The sequence below is a fragment of the Betta splendens genome, chromosome 10, assembly GCF_900634795.4.
Source record: "Betta splendens chromosome 10, fBetSpl5.4, whole genome shotgun sequence".
NCBI classification, from domain to species: Eukaryota; Metazoa; Chordata; class Actinopteri; order Anabantiformes; family Osphronemidae; genus Betta; species Betta splendens.
The window spans coordinates 20,750,337-20,769,553 of record NC_040890.2 but is presented as its reverse complement, the minus strand read 5'-3'; the positions used below and the strand labels follow the sequence as shown (position 1 = coordinate 20,769,553).

The 19,217-nt window shown below is 44.8% G+C and overlaps 1 protein-coding gene across 3 annotated transcripts in view; it reads right to left on the bottom strand.

The window, feature by feature from the left end:
- arap3 (ArfGAP with RhoGAP domain, ankyrin repeat and PH domain 3) overlaps positions 1 to 17,004 on the bottom strand; it is a 44,165-nt gene extending 27,161 nt beyond the window's left edge. The window contains exons 1-25 of one of the 3 annotated variants that reach the window (XM_029164632.2): positions 16,779 to 17,004; positions 8,717 to 8,882; positions 7,531 to 8,463; positions 7,249 to 7,289; positions 7,087 to 7,169; positions 6,757 to 6,824; positions 6,442 to 6,681; positions 6,217 to 6,363; positions 6,025 to 6,094; positions 5,371 to 5,491; positions 5,073 to 5,257; positions 4,704 to 4,810; positions 4,134 to 4,333; positions 3,634 to 3,719; positions 3,310 to 3,492; positions 3,008 to 3,140; positions 2,636 to 2,740; positions 2,070 to 2,223; positions 1,877 to 1,979; positions 1,587 to 1,785; positions 1,442 to 1,505; positions 1,208 to 1,371; positions 692 to 904; positions 235 to 340; positions 18 to 165 (exon numbers count right to left, since the gene is read on the bottom strand). In XM_029164632.2, the coding sequence (XP_029020465.1) occupies positions 18 to 165; positions 235 to 340; positions 692 to 904; positions 1,208 to 1,371; positions 1,442 to 1,505; positions 1,587 to 1,785; positions 1,877 to 1,979; positions 2,070 to 2,223; positions 2,636 to 2,740; positions 3,008 to 3,140; positions 3,310 to 3,492; positions 3,634 to 3,719; positions 4,134 to 4,333; positions 4,704 to 4,810; positions 5,073 to 5,257; positions 5,371 to 5,491; positions 6,025 to 6,094; positions 6,217 to 6,363; positions 6,442 to 6,681; positions 6,757 to 6,824; positions 7,087 to 7,169; positions 7,249 to 7,289; positions 7,531 to 8,463; positions 8,717 to 8,793 (3,930 nt within the window). In that variant the 5' untranslated portion in view covers positions 8,794 to 8,882; positions 16,779 to 17,004. Of the gene's footprint in view, positions 1 to 17; positions 166 to 234; positions 341 to 691; positions 905 to 1,207; positions 1,372 to 1,441; positions 1,506 to 1,586; positions 1,786 to 1,876; positions 1,980 to 2,069; positions 2,224 to 2,635; positions 2,741 to 3,007; positions 3,141 to 3,309; positions 3,493 to 3,633; positions 3,720 to 4,133; positions 4,334 to 4,703; positions 4,811 to 5,072; positions 5,258 to 5,370; positions 5,492 to 6,024; positions 6,095 to 6,216; positions 6,364 to 6,441; positions 6,682 to 6,756; positions 6,825 to 7,086; positions 7,170 to 7,248; positions 7,290 to 7,530; positions 8,464 to 8,716; positions 8,883 to 13,157; positions 13,319 to 16,778 lie in introns of those variants that run through there. The other 2 variants (XM_029164630.3, XM_029164631.3) reach the window with 2 other exon arrangements.
- Positions 17,005 to 19,217: the final 2,213 nt, after the last annotated feature.

Here is a 19,217-nt window from a genome sequence, read left to right as displayed (position 1 = left end):
TTCTGGACCATACTCACGTTGAAAACATACAGGTAGTTGTCTATCAAGTCTTCCATGATTTTCACCTCATGTTCTCCTTTCCCATCAGTCTGAAACAGACTGGGAGCGAACAGCAGTGACAGGTTTTTAGTGCACATCTGGTTTAGGTCGGCACACTTCTGGACCCTGAGGAGGAGAAGCAGGATGAGTCCAGAGAGTTGCTGGCGCTCCCATAGAGTGTCATCTGGAACTCACCTGTAGAGGTGACTGATGAGAGCAGCCAGTGTTGTCCTGTTGACACGAGGAAGACTACGGATGATTTCTTTGTAACAGTCCAAGCGGTGACTTTTTTGGGGAACCTCTGAAAATTCCATTTATTTAACTGTCAGATGTTTCAATAAAAATTTACTCAAACATGCAAAAGGTTTATGCCAACTTCTTATTGTTTACGAAAACTGGTCCTTCTGTTTTTATCAACCACAAACCACAAATGAAGCAATTTGCATCTAAAGCCGATCTGAGGCTCCATCAAAGATCTTCTAACTCTGTACTGTACAACCTGTACCTCAGGAGCAGAACAACATTCCCCTCTATTGCTGAACATAAAGTGTAAACTTGAGCTTCACAAAGTCTCCAGCGTTTTAGTGGAGGCAGCAGCACAAGGTTGAAGCTGTCAGCCAAAACTCTGTTACAACTTTTAAATTGGACTCACTAGCAGCTTCCTGCCACAGTGGGTGCAGGTCTGTCATGAAGATGGGGTCTTCGAGTTCTCTAAAGAACCTCTTTAGCACATCGGTCACGTCTTCGATGAAATGGTCTCCGATCCGCAGCTTAACAATTCGAGCATCTTTACGAAACTCCTCCATCAACAGTTTGATCCTAGATTTGGCCCCATTCTTCCTGTAAATCCCCTCATGGCCCAGACCTACAGAACATGCTCAGAACGTCATTCTGTTAAGATGTGCACCCAAATGAAAGGCTTAGCTTAAATGCAGTTCCACATTGTTATTTCCGTTTATTGGATCAGACTACATCTACTGCAGTACATGTACAGCATGTAGTACATACATGCTGCACATGTACTCTGGAAATAAGGCAAGTAATGAAAGCACTGGGGCGCAGCCATGAAGCCATGTCTACTGAAAAGCTGCAAGCAGGAACCAATATTGTTCCCTGACACACAAAGAGCCAAACTGGGTCTTGGAGCCTCTGAGCCCATCGTCCTCACCGTACTGAGTGATGAACGCGATGCAGCTGTCCACGATGATGGGGATGTCATTTCTGCTCAGCTGCTGCTCCCTCAAAGTGTTTCCCTTTCCACCGGCTGCTCGCTGGATGTCTGAGCACCACAGAGAAAAGTCTGTACGGCCAATCCCCTGTAGGTGGACGGTCCTGATGAGGACAGAAACCAGATTATGACGAGAAGCATAAACAAAGACCGGGCCACGTAGGCTCCTCTCACCTTCCCCTCTCTACCAGAACCAGGGTGTCTTTCTTCTCATGGTTCTCGTTCTCTGAAGTAACACCTTCAGCACAAACACACACACAGATAAATCTAAATTACAATCCTTTAGTCACACAGAACCAGGATCAGGACCAGGACCGACTCAGCTCCTGCAGGCGGTTCAGGTTGATGATGTCTTCTGCGGCTCCGTCGTTTCGAGGACATATGAACAGGTTGGATTTCTGCAGGACAAAGTATGCCTCCTTCCACTGTTGAGGGTCTAGCATGGCTCGGTACCGGAGCAGCCCGACACGCTCGAACTCACGAGTTAGCAAACAGTGGCAGCTGATGGGGGTCGCAGCCTGACAGCAACAACAGAGGATGAAGTCAGCTGAGGGTAAAGCAGGTATTGGGTTCTGTAGAACAGGTGGAATTGTCTGGTTCTAAACGGACCTTCCCAATGGCTTTGGTCCAGTTGTGCAGAGCTTCAGCTGTTTCCAACCCAAACTGAATCAGCTTCTCTGAAGCCAGATACAGCTCGAAGGTGTAGCGAAACCTGGGTGGACGGGGACAGGTTCAACACATGCTTAATCACTAGGTGCCAAAGATGGGTCCATTTAGACAATTATGTTTTCAGTGACACAACCTGTCAATGAAGCCATTGCTATTGGATGAATCGGGTCGACTGACTCCCAGACACAAGATGTCTTTAACGTTAATCTCCAGGCAGGGATCAACTGAGCGGTCAGACTCATAGAACAGCAGGCACTGTTCCACTGAACACCAGAACTTCTGAAAGTCTGAAAGACAGTAGAGCAGGTTCTGCACATCGATTCCTCTCAGGTTACCGATGGACTTTCGACCAAGACCAACAATTATTTTTGTCTCACGTTAACATTAAAGAATAACAGTTGCTGAACCCAGCCCCTGGTTGACCCAGCTCCTCATGCGGGCCTAAGGTCTGAATGGTCTCCGTACAGAACAATTAGCAGCATGTCTCATTTTTATCTCTGATGAGAACAAAAGCATTTTCAACTCAGTGATGTCAGAGCAGATATCATAAAACAAAGCCTCCATTCCTCCGTGACAGAGTCCTTCTGGTGCTGCTTTCTGAAGTCTTTGGGTAGAAGAGTAGAGCCCAGTGATTCCCAGTTGATGGGCCAGTTTAAGTTTGGGTGCTGTGTCACAGATTCCTCCTAGTGCGTCTCCTACCTTCTCGAGTTTTTCTGGACAGCGTTCCTCTGTGGACTGGGCTAGACTTGTAGAGAAAACCTGAGTGAAGAACAGGCTGCATGATCTCATCATACACGCTGGGATCTGATGGGAGAGCAGAGAAAAGAAACAACACTGTCACTGTGAAATAAGCAGATTCTGAAGACTTGACACTGAGTGTGACATGAGACTGCAGAGAGAAGTAATGCAGAGAATCTGAACTAATCCTGCACCACCTGGACCTGGACCCAACGTCAGTCTGTGCTCACAATAACAGACCAGAGCCTGTGTGGTTTCAGTATAGTAAACTAGCATTGGCCCACACTGCCATAGGTAAATATAGTAGAATAAAGTAAAGTAGACAATCCCGACCTGAGGCAGCGCCATGGTCTGCAGCATGTTGGCAGCCATTAGACTCTTCAGCAAGCCGAGCCGGCTCGGCCTTAGAGAAAATCTGAGTGACAGTTTTCAGAAGAGTCTGTTCAGAAACGGCCAAACACAAAACCTGTTAAAAAGAGAAACAGAGTTTCCTTTGAGCAGTGAGCCCCGGGTTAGAAGCACAGCCACAACTTCACCCAGGTGACACCACAGTGCACTCTGGGAAAGGGTTCCCTTCATGAGTTGGTAATACAGTATGTGTCTGTTCTAACAGGTTCCTGTAAACGGGTTCTGACCTTGAGCAGCTCATCCTGGCTGCTGAAGCTCGGGTGAGTCTGGCGGAATCGTCCCTCTCTGTATTTCTGACTGATGAACTCCCTCCTCTGCTCAGGAGACGCGTTACAGTCCAGCTCCTCTGACACAGACAGTTGAGCCGCCCAGAACTCGTTAGCCCGATCGTTACCTAGCATGATGAACAGCTAGCGAAGAAACACAGAACAGGTTCTGATTTAGAACCATGGAACAGTGAGGCCACCCGGGTTTGATGACTGCCAATCACACTCTGAAGCCTGAAGCATGAGCTGAGGGGAACAACCCATGACTGTGGCTACTGGTCTTACCTGGACGATCTCGTTGCTCCAAACGCTTGTGTCCAATTTCAGACTCTGGACTTTAGAGACCATTGTTCCCAGACCTCTGTGTTGCCCTGCTCACACACACACACATTTTATATATATTTATATATAGATTTATTCACATTGGCTTCAGAACCAAAAACCGGTTCCATCCAGCATGTGGAGTGCGGCGTGGTGTCACTGCTTAACATGTGAACTATGGCAAATTCACTTTCTCTTCCTCTAGAACACGATGGAAATGCAAATGACCCTGCACAGTGACAGTTTCTACTTGCAGTGATTCATGTCTGCACAGGTACACGGGCACATACAGTAAACACGTTTGTGCTGCTCACTGGACATTTTTATCCCAGCAGACAAACTCAACTGTCCTCTCCATGTTTTATGCCAGAAGCAGAAGTTAATAGATACATACTGCAGACACTTTTTTTTCTAGTGTATCAACTTTGACGTTTCTCAGCTGATCCTAATTCAGACATTCCTACCTGCACAGTTTTTGCAGATCACCACACACAAGTTGATGGAGGCCCAATCGGGGTTCAGAGCTTTACAGTCAGCACACATCCTGTTTGACCGGTTAGACCAGATCTTTTCTGCCACCTCGTAATCCGACAGAGTCTCAGCAATGGACTCTTGCAGGGCCTCCATCCATCCCCGCTTCTCTCGGTCAGAGTCTGCTGTGAAGCTGTGCGACAGAGGCTTGAGGTGTTAACATTTACAGAACATTTTAAACATTCTCTCTGCCCCTGACTTAGCTGTAAGAAGCTTCGGCTGGCTCCAGTAACACACTAAGAATGCTCAGACACTTCACACCTGTAAATTATAGACAAGACAACTAGAGATTGGCATCTGCCCCAGAAAAGACTGTAGAGCCGGATGTCAAATGTTTGGACGTCCAGCTGCCTCGACCTGCCATCACTCTCAATGTTAAGAGACACTAAGCTTCTTTGGTTGTAGCTGAACTGTTCTTCAGGAAAATCTGTATTATGAAGAATGATGTGAGGAAAACCAGCATCTGCTCCACATGAAGCTGACTGTGCAGCAACTGCTGGTACCTGAAGGTTTTATATGGGGTGATGAGGTCAAAGCTTTTGTGTTTTCCATCTCTGATGGTTGCTCCTCGAGCTTCAATCACAGTGATCCCGATGCCAGTACGAAAACACTGCACACACACAATTACACTGTCAGATACTGAAAAAGCTTTACTTTAGTCATTAAGAGCGTTGCAGGTTAATTCAGTCGTCCTCCAAATCCAAAAGATCATTTCAACCTGTTCTAGTAAACATCTGAAAAAAGATAGAAAGCAACAAAGCAATAGCCCTGTAGTATGATTAGGGCCAAACAACTGAACATGTTTCATTAGAATCACTTTGAACTTTGAAAGCAAAACAATGACCAGCGGCCGCTGAATGGACATCGCTCACCTGTTCGCTCTTGTAGAGCCAAACCTGATCCGTATTGATGGCAGCGTAGACCTTAGACTTGGTTCCCTTCAGCTCCAGGAGCCCGTGCTTCTGACAGTGGGCTCCAGGTCCAAAACGCCTCCCACCAAACAACAGCTGATCTCCAACGTGCTGCTGCAGTGTGGAGACCCAGCGGTGCCGCAGTGCTGAAACACAGCCACACAGGGAACCATCATCTGTTTGGGTTGTGTACTACTATGTTAGATTTTAAAAGGGGTTCCAGCTCCCACTCGGTAGAGTTAGTAAAGCACGTTTTTACCTTCATTTTCAGCTCTGAACACAAAGGTCCTGTGACTTGTCATGACCTCAAACTTAGTGTCTTTAGCTGCTCGAGCCATCTGGATCGCAGCCAGTGGGATCACTCCCTTAGGGTAGACATCCTGAAACATTGAGCAGGAAACAAGTCTGACAATGGTGAGACGCATCTGTCATCCAACACGTGAAGGACGAACAGTGCAAACCTACAGGACTGTAGACAAAAAGTGAACATGAATTAAAGCTGAAAGTCTGGACTTCCTCACGTTTTAATTTCAAGTGTTTGATTAAACTGTAATTTACCAGTCAGTAGTTAGATTCTTTATCATCAATGTTAGGACACACAGTTACAGCATTGCTCTTCTTTCAGTCAACAGATGCGAATTTGGAACATACTTCCAACCCGCTGTTGCAGACTCTTCAGTTTATTGATCTTGTCTTTGCTCACAGTTTACAATAATTTGAGTGTTGTTTGGTGGTGATAAATCTCAACAAGCAGCATTTGCACAAACTTACTCACAGCAGCAATAATATGTGAATAGCTTAGAACTGACGGAGCTTGGATCGGAGTCTGTGATGTTGTTAACACTGCGGTTAAATTAATGAATGGATTCAAAATGTCTGTATCAGGACATTAGAGGATTAGAGGAGGTCTTACCTTTTCACTGCCAAAATACATCACATTTTTACCATCGAACTTCACATAACGTTTCTGGAAAACATAGTTCCTGAAAAGTAAAAACAGAAAACGATCAAACACATGAATGCTCCATTACTGATCCACAGGAAGGCTGACCCAACCATGACTAAGAAGAGAAAAGGAAAGGAAAACTGGAAGATGACAACACACCGAACAAAGGATGAAGAGGAAGCAAAGCATGTAGAGGAGGAGTAGAGGAAGGTGATGAGGCTGAGGCAGCCTTTCAGGAAGAAGGAGACACAGGCAGGAGCATAGAGGGGGAGATACAGAAGGACCACCAGCGCTGACCTCTGGCCCCTAACACAAAACACAGAGGTAAGAACATGGGCTGAGCTGGTACCTCCTAGAACCTAATCACTACTGAATCAAACGCACCCCTGCGGAGACAGCTTGTCCAGCCAGCCGCTAATGATGGGTGGGGCTCTCTCAGTCAAGGAGGTGTAGCTGGCGTAGGGGGAGATGGTCAGGTCCTCGTCTGCCTCTGGGGGGAAGGTGTGACTGGGGAGGAACAGGCAGTGAAGGGGCGGTGGAGATTCTCCGACGGTGCTGTAAGCCTGAGAGTCTCCGGGAAGAAGAGCCTGAGACAGACGCTTGGTCCAGAAGAACTTTGGACTCCTTAACAAACATAAGCCACTTTCATTCATTTGGTTGTCCTTTCTGTTTTCACCACAAACGCTTGTTGCATCTTACCCATGATCCTCTGCCGGTCTGTTGACGCCTTTCCTCAACTCTCCTTTCTCCAGTTTATTTCTTTCACTCTGCATAAAAAATGGTACCAGTGTGTTTATTGAAGACCAGACATCCTTTAACTTCTTTAACCCAAAATCAACACACCCAAAGTCTGATCTGGTTCTGATCTCAGTCGCTGTAGATTGATCAGCTGTTTCCTATGCACTCTGACTGATCCCAGTTTTCAGGAATGGATATTACTTAAAGAGGAATTTACTGCTCATTGTTTTTTGCCTAAACGCAGAACAAAGAAAGGAAACAGTGAAAACATGAGGAGCCATTCATTCTCACCTGACAAAGAGATGGATTCCTTCTGTTGTGGAAAACAGTTTCACAGTACGGGCTGATTTCCTCATCTGGGTCGTCAGTTGAAGCTGTGAAGAGACATGTGACCTTGAACAACACTAGTTACTAGTTAGCTTCAGCACTGCCAGAGAAAAGAAGGTGTCTTACCTCTGGCTGATAAAGACGAGTTGTTACTTAAAGTGCTGCCACTGAAAGCACAACCCCACAAACAGGGTATCTGTTAGAAAGAACAGGATGCAGGGAGTCTGGTACTGGTACCAGCTCTTGATCTTAAGCAGGCACAGAAATGTGATTTCTTTTCACTATTACTACTAATCTGGTTCCAAACATGTTTTTTAGGAGCTGGATCATTTTCAGGCTGATGAGGTAATGCAAGTTTCCTTATGTAAACTCAAGTCTGGGGTAATCAGTGAACTTGACCTAAAGTACCTGTTCCTCTCAGGGTCCCTGTCAGGAATTTGCCTGGGTGGAGTTGGAGGAAGTGACTGCTGGCTGCTGTAACTCCTGTCTCCAGAGAGGGCAGTGGATCTGAGTGTAGACCCCCAATAGATCTCGTTGGAAACCATCTCTATCCCGCCATTACCTATAGGTGAGCTGGAGGGTGAGGATCCAGGGAGCTTGCTCTCCTCAAAATTATCAGGGGAAGTCTGGTTCTGGTCCATCCATACAGGTGAGGAAAAAGACATAGGCGGTGCTTGGGATCCAGAGAAGCTGAAACTGAGGGCCCCACGATTTTGTCTAGGGGGGACCAGTGGAAGCAATGCGCCTGTATCTGACAGAGACAGACTACGACTGGGTCTCATCCTGTCGGCCCGGCTTGGTCTTTGGCTGGTAGTGCACCTGTTGTCGGGCATGTCCCCATAAGTCAGAGCTTCTAACACTGGAAAACAGATGGATTCCTGAGAAAGTCTCCTCAGTGGGGGTGGTGCAGGGTCTGGTGTGGGGCAAAAGTGGATGGGTGCAGTCCTGCGACGATTGAAGACTGTCCTGGGTTTGGGCACTGGCTTAAGCACAGCTCTGCTGCTAATGGATTCAGAGTTTGTAAGCATAGTGTCAAGGTTTGGGGCTGAACCTTTCCTAAATGCCTCAAAGCCGACGGGTCCGGTGGACTGATGGACTAACACTGCGTGGCGCCCTTGGTCTGAGGAGCAAACCTCTGTCACAGATTGACAGCGGTCACGTGGGAAAGCCGCCTTCTGATTGGCTCTTTGAGCTTCTGTCCACTGGACGTGACTGACCAAGCGTAGGATTCGCTTCCTGTGTCCGGTGGCAGTTATTCCGAGACTGACCAAGGCGTCATGGTCCAGGTGTGTAAAGTCTCTGGCCAATAGGAGACCAGCTTGATGGAATGTGTCCAGATATCTACAATAAAAAACAGTACTAAAGTCAGTGATCATCATCCAATTCATGTTGATGTTTCGAGTATGAACTAGATTTGCTTCTTATTGATTTGTTATTTTGATTTGAAACTGTTGAACAATTCAAAGCTTTTTTAACACACACACACACACACACACACACACACACACACACACACACACACACACACACACACACACACACACACACACACACACACACACACACACACACACACACACACACACACACACACCTCTCCAGGTGGATGACAGACAGAAGTGTTTCAGTTGGCGTGCTTCCGTCCATCGAGGCCATTACGACGACCAACATGAAGTCTATATCTGGCTTTGTCTCCTCCAAATCCAGGAAACAGAATGGCCATAGCTGACCTACAGCTGGAACAGACAGATGGTGTCCATCTGAAGGAGAGGAGACAGAATAAAGCAGGTTTAACATAAACAAGGTATATTTATGGCCCTCAGGCCTGTTCAGGGTCCTCTGGTGTGTTCAGGGTCCTCTGGTGTGTTCAGGGTCCTCTGGTGTGTTCAGGGTCCTCTGGTGTGTTCAGTAAAATGTTGTTTAGTAAATGCACTTTACATAAAAAGAATAAACATCAACAGGCCTTGAAAAAGGCCTTTGAGGTAACGATGGTTATGATTATTGTGTTTGATGATCAGTGGCTTTAATGTGGTTGTTTATTAAGTCAAAATGGTATAATGTGAGTACATGTCGTTGAGATTGTCGCAGGGCTACAGATGCATTTACTTATTTAGATGCTAGTTTAAGTGTGTTTCCCTGATTCGATAAATTGATCAACAAGAATCAAAGAATCTGCAGAAGCTGCCTGTCGTTTCTGCAGGTTTTCCTCTAAATGTCAGAGTATCCCACCTCAGTGGTATAAACAGAACAAACCGCCACTGCCTCACCCCAAAAACAGAAAAAAGACTCACATTCAGCTTTTTGTGATGAAGCAACTGCAGGTTCTCACTGAGACACAAAGTGAACAAAGACCAACACAGGATGCAGGGAGTGGCTGCAGCTGAGCCGGGCTCATGGTCCTAAGCTGGGGAGGGCTGGAATGTGCCATGGTTTCTGATTTGACTGTGTGATTTCCTTTATGTGTTGGCTTTACATCAGACACTGCTCATAACATGAATGTGTAATGGAAGCTAAGGCGTTAACGTTGGTCTTTAACATGATATGTTATGTTATGTTATGATTTAACATGATAACATGTTTCGTGCAAAGCAGCAGGATTTTCTTCTATTTGACTGTCATGAGTCAAATTTCCTCAGATATAAAAACGTTTTACAGCAACAGCAGGAAGAGAAGTAAAAATACAACCGTTAAGCAGCTTCTGTGAAGACAAAGGCTGAGGAGGAAGTGACTCACTGCAGCTTCCTCTTGTCGACCTTTTTCCTCTTTCAGATTCCAGCTGCTTCAAACCAGCTTCTGTTCTGAGATCAGCTGGCATCCTCTGGATTTACATAGGAAACACTAACCTTGGACATGTGTTTGATTCCAGAGACCACTAGAATGAGAGCTACACTGAAAAAGTCTCAGCTGAAGCCAATTTTACTACTACTACTACTACTACTACTACTACTACTACTAATAATAATAATAATAATAATAATAATAATAATAATAATAGTAATAATACATTTTATTTATAGGCTCCTTTCAAGGCACTCAAGGTCACTGTACATGTTAAAAACTTAAAACAGGCATAAAATAAATACAATATAATACAAATATTAAAACCCAATAAGAGCTAGCTGGATAACAACAGAAAAGCTAAAAACACACACAGTGGCATCTGTCAAAACGTCAGCATAAAAGCATAAAAACAGCGTTAATCATGAAAAATAAGAGAGCCTAAACAGATATGTTTTAAGTTGTGGTTTAAAGTGAGAGATTGAAGTGAGATTACGGAGGTCAGGTGGAAGGTAGTTCCATAGTTGCGAAGCAGAGTAACTGAAGGCTCTGCCCCCAGTAGTCCTGAGTCGCACAGCAGGTATGAAGAGATCATGATGGGGTACAGGAAGGTATGGTAATATGAAGGTGGTCAGAAAGGTAAGCAGGGGTGAGGTTATGAATTGTATGACCTTATATGTAAGTAGCAGTATTTTATAATAAATACAGTAAGTGACAGGGACCCAGTGAAGTTGCTGCAAAACTGGAGTAATGTGATAGTGTTACAGCTCCTACAATGTGAGCTGCCATACTCAAACCTCTGCTCTGGCTGGTTCTGTGTCAGGACTGTATCCCTGTTAAAAGCCTGAGCTCCAAACAGAAACTCTGCATGTCAATTTAGACACTGTACGAGTCCTTCCTGCTCTGGTCTGACCCAAAACATAAAGGCCTGTTTCTCTGTTTGGGCCCAGTGGCCTCAGAGACATGTTATCTAATCAGATGGTTCCTCTGGATCACATGCTAGCATCAGGTTCTACTGAGGATCCTTGGTGTCATCTTTGACCAACATCTCTCTTTTACATAATATATTATAGAAATCTCCAGAACCACCTACTTCTATCTGAAGAACATCACTAAACCAGGAGCCTCCTGTCAGAGTCATGCTGAACAATGACTCCAGTTACCTCCAGGCTGAACTACTGTACCTCCCTACTCACAGTTTGTCCAGTGACTTTTTAAAAGCTATAGCCAGTGTGTGACTGGAACTCAAGAACAGAGATCACATCTCTCCTCCATCAGCTTCTCTGCCCTGGAAAATCTAGGAGAGAATTCAAACTTCCAAAGCTCTTAATGATCAGCTCCATCACAGCTCCAGATGCTTCTCTCTCTCAGCGCTGCTGGATCAGCAGCTTCCAGTTCAGGTTCTGGTTCTACTTTAAGATCAGGTCCCCACTGATGCACTCCGGCGATCTTCATTGTGGTTCTGCTGGGTAACATTCTGAAGAAGTGATGTTGTTAATGTGGTTAACGATTAACTCATCACAGGCTTGTTGTACAGACTCTCCACAAATGTGACTGAAAAGCATTTTAGTCACTGCTGTTAGACAGAACCATGAGGGTTTTCAGCTATCAAAGGCGTGGGTGCACATCTTGCCCTCCAGTGTTTGTTCACCTTAGTTTAGCACCAGTGAAACGAGGTGACAACAACATTTTGGGTTTCAGCAAACAGGAAGCTGGTCAATGCTGTATATAAAGAAGGAGCAGAGGACACTCCTAAGATAAACTCTGCTGCCAGAATCATCCTGCATCAACAGCCAATAGAACCTGCTCTGCCCTGCCAGCATCCAGTACCACCAGCTGCCTGAATACAAAACCCTCCCCTTTTCATCAGACCCACAGGTAAGTGTGCGTGAAACCCATACTGCTGATCTCAGCTTTGTGGCTCTGCAGCACAACAAAACACAATTCAGTCAGTCATCAGTCAGTCTTTGAAGGATTTGCAACCTTGCCGAAAGCCCAGTGAGGTCACACACAGGAAGTGGGATAAAACAGTGATAGGGTGAGATGCCTGTCAATCGAAGCACCAACACCTCCCAAACAAAGCTCTCTCTTAGTTTGACCAGCAGCACCAGGGGGTGGGGGTAACATTCATTCTTCACCTCTTATGGGGGGCAATGAAATAACAGTGAAGCTCTATTGTGGAAAACAGAAGGTGGATTGTTGTAGAGATGTGACTGGAGCTGCACACACAGTCAGACTACGAACACTAGGAGTAAAGGCAGACACCGAAGCTGCATCTATGGTGCGTTCTAGTATCTTTAGCACAAATGTCCAGACAGATGCGGTCAATTATTAAAACATATCTTCTGATAATCTGTTTATGTAAGCAGCGAAATAGATGAGGTCTGACTGCCACCAAGCTGGAGCCTAGGTTTTCTCCTTAAATCATGTCTGTCTGAGCCTTGACTTCCTGCTAATGTTTTCAAGCGCACACACACACACACACACACACACACACACACACACACACACACACACACACACACACACACACACACACACACACACACACACACACACAAACACACACACACACAGCTGAAATCAGCTGGCTTCACCATGAGTGATGTCAAAACTGAAGCAAAGCCTGATTCCCCTAAGGACAGTCTGAAGGACAGTACCAAGCGTCACAGACCATCACATGCCACAGCAGACCAGTACCAAGCGTCACAGACCATCACATGCCACAGCAGACCAGTACCAAGCATCACAGACCATCACATGCCAAAGCAGACCAATACCAAGCATCACAGACCATCACATGCCACAGCAGACCAGTACCAAGCGTCACAGACCATCACATGCCACAGCAGACCAGTACCAAGCATCACAGACCAGTGCATACCGCTCCTCCCTATGAGCGCTGTGAGCGAGTGATATAAAAAAAAAAGAAATAATTCTCCTGGATTTTCCCACGTTTGTTTGTAGGTAAACACTTGAAATATAGAATTATCACACTGGAACTGGATCTTGCTGAGATCCTAACCCTAACCTGTAAAATTACGCCATTGAATTCACTTTGACTTGCAGAGATCTTAACACTGGAACCAGATTCAGGAGGTAGATTGAGAATCTAAACCCCGGAGCCAAAAGTGAATAGGGAGCCCAGAACCGGAAACCAGACCGAATCCTCACTGACACCGTGTGGGGGCCGTGGAGGGCAAACAGCTGGACTCCTGCTCGACTCTGGTCTGAGATAAACATTAGAAATATCTCACCTCTGATCCGACCGGTTCCTGGTCCCCGCTCTCCGAGGTCTCTGCACCTTTAGCTCCACAGATAATACAGTTAAGTTCGGAACGGCTCTCAGTCGGACTGGGAGCTCTGGGAGCACACACTCCGTTCTGCGCTCATTAGTGGCGTTAAACTGCACTGAATAACAATCGCTGAAGCTTCCGGTACTGCCCGTCAAAGTAAACCCGAATAGGCTGTAACAGTACGTGGTGCATCCGGTTAACGAAGTATTTCAAAATACAGCACATAGAAAAGAGTAAAACGGCACAAATTTAAATTATAAGAAAGTACAAGTACTTACATAAATTAGAACAATAATTACATAAACATAACATTTTCACATAAACTACTAGTTTCATGTAGAAGGATAAGAAACTAATAATGAAACTGCTTCTGTTTGTGTTCAGAATAAGGAACAAGCTGGAGTCAATGCCTGCTGTCACAGACATCACACGGACGAGTGCAAATCGCTGGGTTATGGGCGGTGGAAACCCACCACCTAAACCAAACTCAGAAGCACTAGAAAAAAAATAAGCAGTGGGGAGTCACTGAAAAAGTCTTGCTGAAGCCAATTTTACTACTACTACTACTACTACTACTACTGCTACTACTACTACTACTACTACTATAGTAATAATACATTTTATTTATAGGCTCCTTTCACTCAAGGTCACTGTGCATGTTAAAAACTTAAAACAGACATAAAATAAATACAATAAAATACAGTGGCACACAGTGGCATCTGTCACAACATCAGCATAAAAGCATAAAAACAGCTTTAATCATGAAAAATAAGAGAGCCTAAACAGATATGTTTTAAGTTGTGGTTTAAAGTGAGAGATTGAAGTGAGATTACGGAGGTCAGGTGGAAGGTAGTTCCATAGTTGCGAAGCAGAGTAACTGAAGGCTCTGCCCCCAGTAGTCCTGAGTCGCACAGCAGGTATGAAGAGATCATGATGGGGTACAGGAAGGTATGGTAATATGAAGGTGGTCAGAAAGGTAAGCAGGGGTGAGGTTATGAATTGTATGACCTTATATGTAAGTAGCAGTATTTTATAATAAATACAGTAAGTGACAGGGACCCAGTGAAGTTGCTGCAAAACTGGAGTAATGTGATAGTGTTACAGCTCCTACAATGTGAGCTGCCATACTCAAACCTCTGCTCTGGCTGGTTCTGTGTCAGGACTGTATCCCTGTTAAAAGCCTGAGCTCCAAACAGAAACTCTGCATGTCAATTTAGACACTGTACGAGTCCTTCCTGCTCTGGTCTGACCCAAAACATAAAGGCCTGTTTCTCTGTTTGGGCCCAGTGGCCTCAGAGACATGTTATCTAATCAGATGGTTCCTCTGGATCACATGCTAGCATCAGGTTCTACTGAGGATCCTTGGTGTCATCTTTGACCAACATCTCTCTTTTACATAATATATTATAGAAATCTCCAGAACCACCTACTTCTATCTGAAGAACATCACTAAACCAGGAGCCTCCTGTCAGAGTCATGCTGAACAATGACTCCAGTTACCTCCAGGCTGAACTACTGTACCTCCCTACTCACAGTTTGTCCAGTGACTTTTTAAAAGCTATAGCCAGTGTGTGACTGGAACTCAAGAACAGAGATCACATCTCTCCTCCATCAGCTTCTCTGCCCTGGAAAATCTAGGAGAGAATTCAAACTTCCAAAGCTCTTAATGATCAGCTCCATCACAGCTCCAGATGCTTCTCTCTCTCAGCGCTGCTGGATCAGCAGCTTCCAGTTCAGGTTCTGGTTCTACTTTAAGATCAGGTCCCCACTGATGCACTCCGGCGATCTTCATTGTGGTTCTGCTGGGTAACATTCTGAAGAAGTGATGTTGTTAATGTGGTTAACGATTAACTCATCACAGGCTTGTTGTACAGACTCTCCACAAATGTGACTGAAAAGCATTTTAGTCACTGCTGTTAGACAGAACCATGAGGGTTTTCAGCTATCAAAGGCGTGGGTGCACATCTTGCCCTCCAGTGTTTGTTCACCTTAGTTTAGCACCAGTGAAACGAGGTGACAACAACATTTTGGGTTTCAGCAAACAGGAAGCTGGTCAATGCTGTATATAAAGAAGGAGCAGAGGACACTCCTAAGATAAACTCTGCTGCCAGAATCATCCTGCATCAACAGCCAATAGAACCTGCTCTGCCCTGCCAGCATCCAGTACCACCAGCTGCCTGAATACAAAACCCTCCCCTTTTCATCAGACCCACAGGTAAGTGTGCGTGAAACCCATACTGCTGATCTCAGCTTTGTGGCTCTGCAGCACAACAAAACACAATTCAGTCAGTCATCAGTCAGTCTTTGAAGGATTTGCAACCTTGCCGAAAGCCCAGTGAGGTCACACACAGGAAGTGGGATAAAACAGTGATAGGGTGAGATGCCTGTCAATCGAAGCACCAACACCTCCCAAACAAAGCTCTCTCTTAGTTTGACCAGCAGCACCAGGGGGTGGGGGTAACATTCATTCTTCACCTCTTATGGGGGGCAATGAAATAACAGTGAAGCTCTATTGTGGAAAACAGAAGGTGGATTGTTGTAGAGATGTGACTGGAGCTGCACACACAGTCAGACTACGAACACTAGGAGTAAAGGCAGACACCGAAGCTGCATCTATGGTGCGTTCTAGTATCTTTAGCACAAATGTCCAGACAGATGCGGTCAATTATTAAAACATATCTTCTGATAATCTGTTTATGTAAGCAGCGAAATAGATGAGGTCTGACTGCCACCAAGCTGGAGCCTAGGTTTTCTCCTTAAATCATGTCTGTCTGAGCCTTGACTTCCTGCTAATGTTTTCAAGCGCACACACACACACACACACACACACACACACACACACACACACACACACACACACACACACACACACACACACACACACAAACACACACACACACAGCTGAAATCAGCTGGCTTCACCATGAGTGATGTCAAAACTGAAGCAAAGCCTGATTCCCCTAAGGACAGTCTGAAGGACAGTACCAAGCGTCACAGACCATCACATGCCACAGCAGACCAGTACCAAGCGTCACAGACCATCACATGCCACAGCAGACCAGTACCAAGCATCACAGACCATCACATGCCAAAGCAGACCAATACCAAGCATCACAGACCATCACATGCCACAGCAGACCAGTACCAAGCGTCACAGACCATCACATGCCACAGCAGACCAGTACCAAGCATCACAGACCAGTGCATACCGCTCCTCCCTATGAGCGCTGTGAGCGAGTGATATAAAAAAAAAAGAAATAATTCTCCTGGATTTTCCCACGTTTGTTTGTAGGTAAACACTTGAAATATAGAATTATCACACTGGAACTGGATCTTGCTGAGATCCTAACCCTAACCTGTAAAATTACGCCATTGAATTCACTTTGACTTGCAGAGATCTTAACACTGGAACCAGATTCAGGAGGTAGATTGAGAATCTAAACCCCGGAGCCAAAAGTGAATAGGGAGCCCAGAACCGGAAACCAGACCGAATCCTCACTGACACCGTGTGGGGGCCGTGGAGGGCAAACAGCTGGACTCCTGCTCGACTCTGGTCTGAGATAAACATTAGAAATATCTCACCTCTGATCCGACCGGTTCCTGGTCCCGCTCTCCGAGGTCTCTGCACCTTTAGCTCCACAGATAATACAGTTAAGTTCGGAACGGCTCTCAGTCGGACTGGGAGCTCTGGGAGCACACACTCCGTTCTGCGCTCATTAGTGGCGTTAAACTGCACTGAATAACAATCGCTGAAGCTTCCGGTACTGCCCGTCAAAGTAAACCCGAATAGGCTGTAACAGTACGTGGTGCATCCGGTTAACGAAGTATTTCAAAATACAGCACATAGAAAAGAGTAAAACGGCACAAATTTAAATTATAAGAAAGTACAAGTACTTACATAAATTAGAACAATAATTACATAAACATAACATTTTCACATAAACTACTAGTTTCATGTAGAAGGATAAGAAACTAATAATGAAACTGCTTCTGTTTGTGTTCAGAATAAGGAACAAGCTGGAGTCAATGCCTGCTGTCACAGACATCACACGGACGAGTGCAAATCGCTGGGTTATGGGCGGTGGAAACCCACCACCTAAACCAAACTCAGAAGCACTAGAAAAAAAATAAGCAGTGGGGAGTCACTGAAAAAGTCTTGCTGAAGCCAATTTTACTACTACTACTACTACTACTACTACTGCTACTACTACTACTACTACTACTATAGTAATAATACATTTTATTTATAGGCTCCTTTCACTCAAGGTCACTGTGCATGTTAAAAACTTAAAACAGACATAAAATAAATACAATAAAATACAGTGGCACACAGTGGCATCTGTCACAACATCAGCATAAAAGCATAAAAACAGCTTTAATCATGAAAAATAAGAGAGCCTAAACAGATATGTTTTAAGTTGTGGTTTAAAGTGAGAGATTGAAGTGAGATTACGGAGGTCAGGTGGAAGGTAGTTCCATAGTTGCGAAGCAGAGTAACTGAAGGCTCTGCCCCCAGTAGTCCTGAGTCGCACAGCAGGTATGAAAGGATGATGATGGGGTACAGGAAGGTATGGTAATATGAAGGAGGTCAGCAAGGTAAGCAGGGGTGAGGTTATGAATTGTATGACCTTATACGTAAGTAGCAGTATTTTATAATAAATACAGTAAGTGACAGGGACCCAGTGAAGTTGCTGCAAAACTGGAGTAATGTGATAGTGTTACAGCTCCTACAAAGCGAGCTGCCATACTCAAACCTCTGCTCTGGCTGGTTCTGTGTCAGGACTGTATCCCTGTTAAAAGCCTGAGCTCCAAACAGAAACTCTGCATGTCAATTTAGACACTGTACGAGTCCTAAACTCGTACACTAAACTCGTAAACTTTATAAAACATTAAGCTAATTTAATTCAATGCCTCCATTTCCATTAAAAGAAAAATATAAAACAGAAACATATTTTGTAGAAGATTTTGTAGAAGATTTGTATTTTAACTTTTTTTTGACTGAGCCAGTGGTCTGTGCTGAATCATTTTACTGTGAAAACCAGTGGCAGGCTCAGACTGAATACCAGAGACTGAGCAGCTGTTATCCTCTAAGCCCTGTAATCCTCCTTGGACCACTTTTGTCTTTCATCTCTCTTCATCCTCTCCTGATCTCAGATTTTCTAATTTAGGGCTTCACCATTAGACATAAATTCATGTTCATGAAGACTGACGCTCCACCATCATACCTAGAGTAAACACATTTGGACAGTGACACTAATATATTGCTTTTGTAGCCACAAAGGTATAAGCATCACAGAATCAAGATATACAGAAACATGTGGTAAGTATTTGGATGAGCACAACCTTTAGAAAGGTTGCTTCAGACTGGACCATAGGATGCAGTGGAGGCTGCAGGGAGGAAGTCCTGGCGAACACCATGTCCTGTCCTGTGAGAGCAGTAAGAAGCTGGACAGTGGTGGAGTTTCCGGTCTGATTGTTGTTAGGTCAGAGAGGAGGAAACAGGAAGCGCCTGAGACAATACAGCACAGAGAGGATCTGGAGTCCAGCTGCATTTTTCAGGCTCAGAGAAGGAAGCAGTGTCACAGATTTCTTTCTTATCAGTGCAGGAAAACCAAGCTGAGCAGCGCCCAGAACCGTTTAAGATTCAAAGAACTTAATTAATCCCAGAGGGAAATTGCTTTGAACACTTATAATTACTTTCACATAAGAAGATTGAAATTATCAAAAAGTATTAACAGGACAGACATGTAATAAATGTAGAAATACAGACATATGTATACACATATATCCACATATACAAACACTATTAAATAATCAAGTCACTTTTTATACACATATGTATGTATATGTATGTACTCTGCTACACAGATACAGATCAGCTCTTCCGGGGGGGGGACTGATGACTGACTGATGATGACACTAATGGTAAAAAGGATCTCCGGTGGCGTTCTGTGGAGCACCTAATACTGATCAGGTATTCAGGTGCTCCTCTGTCCAGCCAGCACACTGTGTAGGGGGTGG